General features: G+C 42.5%; 1 protein-coding gene across 1 annotated transcript in view; it reads left to right on the top strand.

Annotated features, from left to right (window-relative positions):
• Positions 1-9,929, top strand: part of Pla2g4a (phospholipase A2 group IVA) — a 143,209-nt gene that overhangs the window by 58,466 nt on the left and 74,814 nt on the right. The window contains exon 4 of the mRNA XM_031384460.1: positions 8,560-8,708. Within this exon, the coding sequence (XP_031240320.1) occupies positions 8,560-8,708 (149 nt within the window). The remainder of the gene's footprint in view (positions 1-8,559; positions 8,709-9,929) is intronic.

Below are 9,929 nucleotides of genomic sequence, written 5' to 3'. Positions count from 1 at the left end.
CTCTCTCTCTCTCTCTCTCTCTCTCTCTTTTTGAGGCATTGTCTCTCACTGAATGTGGATCTTGTGACTTTAGGTCAGCCTGGCAGCCTGCAAGCTCTAGAGATCCTCCACCCCTATCCACTCTCAGTCTCTGCCCCACCTAGTATGGCTCTGCTGGAATGCAAGGGCTTTTGATGTCAGTCCTGGGATTCAAAGTCCACCCTCATACACGTGCAGCAAGTATTGTTAAGCACTGAGCTGCCTTTTCAGCTGAGTTGAATCCTATTTCTGAATGATCTCCTTTGACTCTGTAAATGTCCATGGGTCAGTCTTTTTTCTCTGTGGTGGGAGTAGTTGATGCCTAATTAGTGACTTGAATCATTGCTGGTTTTCTTGTCTTTCTTGTAGATGTATATATACTAGGCTCATTGGGGAAAAAAATGAGTTTGGTTGCCAGTTTCACCCTATAGGAAAGCAGAACAGTCAGTTCTCTGTCTAGGAGAGCACGAACTCAATAAGAGCACAGGGGAGAAGCCCTCATTCCCTTTAGTCCCAGCTCTCCGGTCTTTGGACTCTTTCCTCGAACATGCCTAGGACGGCCGCAGTGGGCGAGGATAACTTTTAACTTTCAACCTGGAGAGAAAACAATGGCATGTGTGCAAATCTGAAGCACAGCTGTGCTGTGTCAGAACAAAGATTTCTGCCCCCGTGGGCAGATTGTTTGAAATGAGGGGGATCTCGGGGTGCGCTTTGGCTTTACAGACCAACCATAGCATCGCAGTGTGTGCTAGAGGAAGAGTCGCGGACCACAGGGAGACCTGGGGGTTGTTGAAGGGCCTTTCTGGTTTATTATGGACCACCCCCCCACCATGTTTAGCCTAGACTTTGCAGGAAGTGAAGTTAAATGCTATACTTCAGAAGTACAACTGTGTTGGTATCATGGAGAGTGCCTGCTGAGTTTGCCTGAGTTAGCAGGGTCAGGATTTTGTTATGTCCAAGGTCACGTGGTGTTTGTGAATGAGGGAAGCAGTGTGAGTAGAATTATTACTAACGAGCTAGATGGAAGGTCCGTTTCTAAGGTGTAAGGAATGAAAACTGGAAAAAATTGGATGTCAAAAAGCTCAGAGGTAAAGGAATCGACTCTGCTCTCTAACTCCCACAGCTGTAAATGATGACAGTGCAAAGTCAGACAGGAAAGCCAGGAAATAATTCAAGTTTTACATCTAGTTTTTGTGTTGTGTTTAGAGAAAGAGAGAGAGAAAGGATATGGGTTTGCTTTCTGCATACTGAAGGATTTTCAAGGCGGGAAGAACAGATTTACGGCCTCACCATGGAGGTAGACAGAAGATGTGGCTGAGAGAGACACCAGTGTTCTGTGTTAGCCATAGCCCTTGAGGGACAGTTACAGAAAACCTAGAGTTGACTTGTCATGACTGAAAAAGAAGGAATCCTTCCAAAATGCCTTATTCTGGAGTAACGTATATGTGTACCTGCAGCCAAAGACTCCACGCCTCTCATGTCTGTACCACCCTTCCTTGCACCCCTGGCGGGAAGAAGTAATGCACCTTCCCTGCCCCGTAAACCTCGGTCAGTACGTTTTAGGATCTGAGATACAACAGAGTCATAGAGAGAAGCAAGGAGGGCATAGTATGTATTTGAAAATATTTTTAAGGGTTTATTTTTTAATTAGGTGTGTGTGTGTGTGTGTGTGTGTGTGTGTGTGTGTGTGCGCGCGCGCGCGCATGTGTGTGAGTGCAGGCACCTGTGGAAGCCAGAAGAAGCCCTCACAGCCTTTCACACTGACGTTACAAGCTGTTGTTTTGTATGTTGCCTAAAGTGGGCGCTTAGACCTGAGAACTGAAGCTGCACGTTTTTAAGTGCTCGACCATCACTCCAGCCCCAGATTAAATATTTTGAAGACTGTAAAATAAATGTGAGAACATCCTTGAAAAGGATTCTATATATGTCAATGGAAACAAATCTCCCGAATTAAATGGTGGACAAAAAGCACCAGACTCAGATGACATGCTGTGCGCCTGCTTTTGTTTACATGAAGATGAAATTGGGCAAAATTATTCTACAGTGATAGAAAGCAGGCTAGAAGTCATTGTGGTAACTGTTTATTTTTTATTTTTGAAATTCATGGTTAAATGGTGTTGGTGACCATCGTGTCATAGGGGTTGTGGAAGCCACTCAGCAACCTTAGAATATCAATACTGAAGAGACTGGCTGTCCGAAAAGCGTTGGATTTCCATTGTTAATTATCATAAACATTTCAAAGAAATGGCTACATTTGGAAACCATCCGTTGAAAAACAGTGTTTAAATATCACCCATGACCTCAAAAAAATTACTGACCATCATATCTACTTTACTTTATTCTTGGAGATGGTTTTCGTGTGACTACTTGAAAATTAATTAAATGTTGGACAGAACCAGCGGTGGTTAACTGGACTGTGCTTAAACAGTGTATGACAGAATAATTCCTGTACAGAAGGGCAGGATAACATTTATTACTTTCCTTATGCCACACATTTATATGGGTGTTATTACACACTGCTGTAGTTTTGTTTATTCTAATCTTCTGTCTTCAGTCCTTGGTTTTGAAAGGTATGTAAAACAATCACCTGATTATGTTACTAAAAATGAAGACTTCTAAACCAATCTGAAGATTCTAATGGGAGATGAAGGGGTCTGCGTTTTCCTTCCTCCCCTCCCTCTCTCTCCTTCCCTCCCTCCCTGACCTTCCTTCCTTCCCTCCCTCTCTCCTTCCCTCCCTTCCTATCTACTTCCTTCCCTCCCTGATCTTCCTTCCCTCTCCCCCTCTCCTTTCCTCCCTCTCTCCCTCCCTCCCTCTCTCCTTCCCTCCTTCCCTAACCTTCCTTCCCTCCCTCCCTTCCTCCATCTCCCTTCTTTCATCATTCCATTTCTTTCTCCCTTTGTTCTATGTGGTTCTGGGATGAACTCAGGGCTTTGTCCATTCATATGAGTCCTCAGATATCCCCAGTTCCAGTTTGCATGTTATACGTATCACTGCAGATGATTCTGGGAAAGTAACCAATGGTCTCAAAAAAGGGAAACAAACTTTTAAGCTCTTGACCACTTATGGTAAAACTGACTCTGCAGTTTTGGGAACCCCTCTTTTTGAGGTCTTTGGGGTTTGTTTGTTTGTGCCTCATCCTCAAGTCAGTAAATTACTCATCAACTTTATTTCAAGCAAGGGGTTTAGATTGTCTTCGGGTAAAGTGGAAGAAAAAAAAACAATAGATTTTTTAAAAAAATAGAATTAAGGAGCTGCACCGGTTCTTGTCATGAATCATGAAATCTATGACCTGGATAAAGCTGAGTGACAGGTGAGACTGTTATGACTTCAGGCAGGCGCTTCTAGAGGTTATGAGTAAGTTTCAGAGCCATGGAATTGTGAAGCTATTTCTGGTACATGTAGCTTCATGCCATCTTTATGATAATAAAAATGGTCTTTATCTTACACCCCCATCATTTTTGTTTGTCAAGATATAGATAAAAGGATGAGATGTAAGAGAGTTTCTGCCTATACATATTTTGGCTTCATTACTTCTTTTTTTATTAAATAATTTCTTTATTTACATGTCATAGGATATCTTCTTTCCCTGTTTCCCCTTCCAAAAAAATAAAACAAAAAACAAAAAAAACCCCCAAAACCAAAATAAATAAACACCCCCCCCCCGTTCCCTACCCACTCCCCCTGCTCATCAACCCACCCTCTCCTGCTTTCTGGCCCTGGCATTCCCCTACACTGGGGCATAGAACCTTCACAGAGCCAAGGTCCTCTCCTCCCATTGATAACCGACTTGGCCATCCTCTACTATACATATGCTGCTGGAGCAATTAGTCCCCCCATGTGTACTCTTTGGTTGTTGGTTGAGTCCCTAAGAGCTCTGAGGGTATTGGTTAGTTCATATTGGTGTTCATCCTAAGGGGCTGCATGCCCTTCAGCTCCTTGGGTCCTTTCTCTAGCTCCTTCATTGGGGACCCTGCACTCAGTCCAATGGACTGAGTTTAAATTTCTACCTCAGAGCTCATGTGACACTGGACAAGGACAGCGAGTCTCAAAGCAAGCGTGACATATAAATGTCCAGAGCTCTTCTGAAAATTCATCTCAGCCCCCTAAGCCAGCAATGAGCAGGCAGGGTGTGGTCCTCATCATTAAGGCATCCGTGTACTGTCTAGCTGACATCACCCAACAGAACAGCTTCTGATGACATGGGTGAAATTCCACTCTGCAGAACAGGCAGCTCTTGCCTTTTCTAAACCAGAACTTCTTTAACTGGAAATGATTTAGTTGGTCACTGGTTACTGGTTAGTGGTTCAACAGAAATGAATGGCCCTGTGAGTATTAACTTATAAGATAGGAAATAGGGGGTTCTGTTCTTTTCTTGCCTTTTATTGATTTTTTTTTTAATTTTTAAAATGCATTTCTAGGAAATTCTCTTAAAGCATTTGGGTAAGTTTTTGCCATCAAAATCAACTGATTTCCCTTCTCACAGATTCTAAATGTGCTACTTTCCCAGCCATTATTATAGTTTCTATAGGGTGGACTTGAACTTTAAAACTCATACCTTAAAACTTCCTTTCATTCTGGAGACTCTCCCAGGGATACAGTGTCTCCTGGCTTACACGATTAGCAGAAAGTGAGACACGAAATCAGAGTTTGGAGCTGTTAGCAGTTCTCCATCTGACAGCTGCTCCCGTCGGCCCAGCAACTTTTGACATCTTAACTTTCAAGTCTCTTGCTGAAGAAGCAACAGGAGAAACAAACAAACAAAAAGCAAAGAAACAAAACACCAAACACCACCACCAACAACAACAACAACAAAACTCCACCAAGCAAGCCACTCTTTTCAAGCACTTTAAGCTATTCACTTTGACTTTATTTAAAAATAAAATAAATACTTTCAAGGCAAAGGGATTGAATAGGATTCTAATTTTTTAAAAGTGTTTTTGATGATTTGACATATAAAGATGGAGCAGATATCTTTAAATATGATTTTTTCTTTCATTTTGTCTAAGTTAAAATATTTTAAACCAAGGAAGGCACTGAGAGTCCAAATTCACTAAAAAAAGGGTCATGTCATTAATTGAGACCTTCCACTTCTAATTGTCACTTCCTGTTCCTATCTGGCGTTTTTTTTTCAAGTAACTTTACCTTGTTTCCTCTCCCTGTCTGCTCTGTGGTCTCTCCCTCTTCTCCTTCTGAGACTCACAGGAGGAGATGGAGGGATGGCTAAATGGTCAAGAGCACTTATTATTGTAGAGAGCCTGGTTTGAATTCCTAGTATCCACACGGTAGCTCAAAACCATCAAAACCACCCTTCCCTGCCATTCTAGGGGAGCCGGTGCCTCTTCTCACCTCCGTGGACACCAGGCACGCATGCAGTGGGGTCAGTTAAGTAGGCAAAATGCTCATCCACATGAAATGAAATCAAATAAGAACATCTTTGACGAAGGACTCAAAATATCAAGCCTCAAATAACAATCTCTCCACCTACGACGTGACCTGGTTTTTGCATAACCCCTTGGGTGAGTGAGCGGGGAGTCACCAGTGTGGTGTATCTGCTTGTCTCCCATTTATCTTGCTGTTAAAATTAGCCTATTTGTTTCTTGACTCACCTTCATAATTCAAATCTACAGTTTAGGGCTTGGCTCTTTATCAAAGCCAAAGTAGCTTTTGACAGGCGATCCTGGCCTACAGTGTGAGCTCGAAAGTGCATTGAGTGAGAAAGGATGATTGCCATCCACATGCCTCCCTTTCCCAGATAGCTTTCACGTTCCAGAGTGGGTTTTCTTTAGTCCCTCCCCTAATAGTCTGGGAGATATATTGGAAAGTCAACAAACACACAAACGGCCCTGTGAAAAAGGACAGGCCCAACGGGGTGATAAATAGCCATGTTCCTTTCTTCATTTGCTGTCTCATAGAAGCCAAGTATTTACTTGTACTCCACGGAGGAAAGCCTGCTTCTCTTTACAATCTCTGGATGCCATAACTGTTCTAAATACGTGGATTTGCTTCTGGTTTATCGTCTTCAAGCTCTGGAGAATTGTGTAGAGGAGAAGGGGCGAGTTGAGGGGGACAGAACCAGCCCAGAGCCGTTCTCTTATCACGCTTCATGGCTTCCTTGCTGTTCCACAGCTCTTCTTGCCTGGTCTGGGAAACATACGACGTGCTGTTTTAGAAAAGGCAAGAGCTACCTGGTTTGCAGAGTGGGATCTCACCGGTGTCATCAGAAGCTGTCCTGTTGGGTGATGTCAGCTAGACAGTACACGGATGCCTGAACGATGAGGACCACACCCTGCCTGCTCATTGCTGGCTTACGGGGCTGAGATGAACTTTCACAAGAGCTCTGGACATTTATATGTCATGCTTGCTTTGAGACTCGCTGTCCTTGTCCAGGGTCCCATGAGCTCTGAGGTAGAAATTTAAACATAAAACAATTCTAAAGGTCATTTCATTTTTTGGATCTTCATACAATTAGGACAAAAAGACAATAACCAATGAAACAAACTGTGCAGTGTTTCAAAGAGTAAGTGAAGAACATTGGTTACATTGTTTGATGTGACAATTGTGGAAAACGTGATCTATATGGATAAGCTTATTTATTTGTGACTGTGAAGCATTACTAGCCTTTATTATGCAAGCCCTAGGTGCTGACTTATATGCCTTCCTGGCCTTTGCCCCCTCGTTCTTCCTTAAATGTCTTGTTCCTTGCCCTCTAGCATACAGCCATGTATTCACCACCCTGGCCCAGTGTTGATGGGTTACTGGCCGGAAGCTCATCTCATTGGATCTCCTTGTCCGTAAGACTGCCACCTCTACCACCCTTTCTTTTCATAATATATCTCTTTTTAGATCACTTTTCAAAAAAAAAAAAAATCTTTCTTCCTCAGGAGCTAGGTTGGCCTTCTTTTTGCACTTTAAGCAGAATGAGTATGAGACACCTCCCACTGGCTGTAGGGTGTGTTGTCAGCGAGCACGATGCAGTTATTCATAAGGGGTTTGGTGCAGGCCGGCTCATCAATTAGATGTGCTGTAGACAATATCAGCGATCCTCATTCTGAATATAGCACAGGGTCTTAGGCGAAGCTCCTCAGGGTCGGTTGTAGGGCACAGCGCTGTTTCCTTCCTTAAACCCGGGCTGTTGTACACAGTAGGAATCAGCTTTAGTGTTGGTAGCAGGATAGCTCAGCTTTCTTTTTTTTTCTTTCCTCTGGTAGGGCTCCCTCTTGAGTCCAGTCTCCCAGTTCTTGGGCTAATTGCTCTGAGTGATGCCCGTTGCCTGGTGTTGGCTAAAAAGATATTTATATTCCCTTATTCCCTCGCCTCTCACTCTTTCTCCCTATCTTCTCTTCATGGAAATCTGTTTTATGATCACTTCCTTATTCCTTAGGGACAAGATGTCATTAAGGCTGCAGCTGATGTAATTAGATGACCAAAGTTCAAGATCTTTGTCTGAAGCTTGGCTGTAGGTCAGAGGATAGACTGCCTGATACTTGTCAGTTCCTGTTGCTTTTCTCGTATGTACTAAGAGATAGCACTTATTGTATTGTGTGATGTGAGATTTAAATGAAATAAATGTGTATTGAGAGAGTTTATCAAGAGCCATCACTTATAGTTATTGGTGGCCACATGGGAAAGGTTGTGTTAAAGACAAATGCAGACCTTCCATTTTACTGTGGCAGGTTTTATTTGACAGATTCTGAAAGCAGGAGGGGAACATATTATGATCCTTGGCCTCAAGTTATTTATGGTCTTACAGGAAAAGACAGATGTATCTATTTCATACTTGCAATAAAAGTACAGTTGTATAAGATTATCAGAGGAGTCAGTAGACTCATGAAAGAGGGAAAAAAAATCACCACTTATACTGTTGGAGTAACTTATTTAAGTATAAACCTAGTAGGAATAAGATAAAATAGTTCCCTTACGTGTATCTCTTTCTTTATAGTTAAGGGAGCGTCTATAGGCATGACTCAAGCCGACTTTTATGTGACATTGTTTTAGGCATCTCACTTTAGTTTGGTACTGCCATAGTAGAGACGGGCTGAGGGCTACTGCGAGTGCTGCATCTTAGAGCGGCCCAGCCTAATTTCAGCACTTTGGAGAAGATGTGAGAATAGTATTCCTCTCACAGCGCCTTTTACTATGGTGTTAGGTGAGCAAAATAAGCAAGATGATTTTTCTAATGTAGACCGATATGAGGATCTTGAGTTTGTTACCATTACGGACCTGTAGTGAGGGTCATGCTCTAGAGTTAGATGAGTGACAGACATTGCTCTCATTGTGGGGTAGCTGGACCAAGCAAGATGCTGCCCCCCCCAGATGCATGAACTGCTTTATAAATGATTCCTTCTCATTCATCTGAAATGGAAAGAAGAGACAGACTATGGAAAAAGGAGATCACAGTGTGATATTCTGTTGTGTGTTATCACATTTTGATTTATAATGCTGCAGACTTACTGCAAGTAAACCAACATCTTACATTAACAACAAGGTAGGGACTGTGAGTCACGTTTTTATCCCCTTCTCTTCCATTGACTTTCACAGTGGACACTCCAGATCCTTATGTGGAACTTTTCATCTCTACAACTCCTGACAGCAGGAAGCGAACAAGACACTTCAATAACGATATAAACCCTGTGTGGAATGAGACCTTTGAGTTCATTTTGGATCCTAACCAGGAAAATGTTTTGGAGGTGAGTAAACCACTTGGGGAATGTGGATAGTGCTCGTTCCCGTGGAGAGACACTGAGTCTCGTTTGCGGGAAATATCTAGAGCTAGTCCCTGCGCCAGGTGATCTCACTCTATCGGTCTCTTGTCCCGCCAACTAACTCCCCAGCCCTGTGAGGCCACATAGCTCCTACAAGGCCATCTCTCAGACCAGACCCTGCTCTCACACAACGTCCCACACACCCCTGGTTAGCCATCTTAAGACCTAATTACCCAGTAGAATCAAGACTCCTAATGCTTAATTAGCCAATCAGATTTATGTATCAAGAATAACACAATTTACAAGATGCAAATACAAGAATTTTAGAGCCAATTGATAATGATAAATCTTTACCCCAATTATTCTAACCTTTTGATAACACCATGTCAGCCTCCATTCTTCTCTTCTCCTGATACTTCTCTCTCTGTTTCAACCACTCCTCGCTCTGCCTCTCTTCTCCTGCCCAATCACAAGCCTCCCACTGCCCTAGTGTGATTGGACAGGGAAAATCCTGCAACAGAGTCTCTTCCTCACTGACTTCTTCCCCCTCAAATTACTGTGATTGCCTTCTTATTGTGTGAGGTGGGTGCCATGCTTGCCGAACTTCTGAATGGTGTAAGTGGTGTTATGTGAATATCCAGGTGGAGTTTTAGGATGCTTGTGCACTTTAGAGAAAGTGTAGTTTCTGTTCTAAAGATGGGAATTCTTTAAAACTAAACCAAACAAAAACCAGAATACACATACTGTCAATTGCTCTTAAGGTCTATTTATATAGATTTTAAAAAGTAGTGGTATTGATTTTCTTTTTCTTTTTCTTTTTTCTTTTTTTCTTTCTTTTTTTTTTTAGTATAGAATAGAGTTTATTTAGGGCATGGGGAGGGGAGTTAAGAGGGTAGCAGAGGCAGAGAAACGCAGAGAGAAAGAGAGAGTAGAGAAGCAGGGGCTGGCATGACCACGTGGAGAGAGGGGGGAAGGGAATGGGGAAAGAGAGGGGGAGCAAGTGGGAAGAAGCAAGGTAGAGAAGCAGGAGTTGGTATTGACTTTCTATATACATTTATATAGTTCAAGATGGAGAGGAAATAATATTCCGTTTTTATTAATATTGGTCAGTCAAGAATACGTGCAATTTATTGATTTGAATAGAAATATAGGATTAAGAAGGAAAAGACAGTGTTTTGTGTATTAATTATTGACACTTCTTAGGGG

Source organism: Mastomys coucha, unplaced genomic scaffold (genome assembly GCF_008632895.1).
Source record: "Mastomys coucha isolate ucsf_1 unplaced genomic scaffold, UCSF_Mcou_1 pScaffold1, whole genome shotgun sequence".
Lineage (NCBI taxonomy): Eukaryota > Metazoa > Chordata > Mammalia > Rodentia > Muridae > Mastomys > Mastomys coucha.
This window is presented reverse-complemented; position numbering and strand designations above follow the sequence as displayed.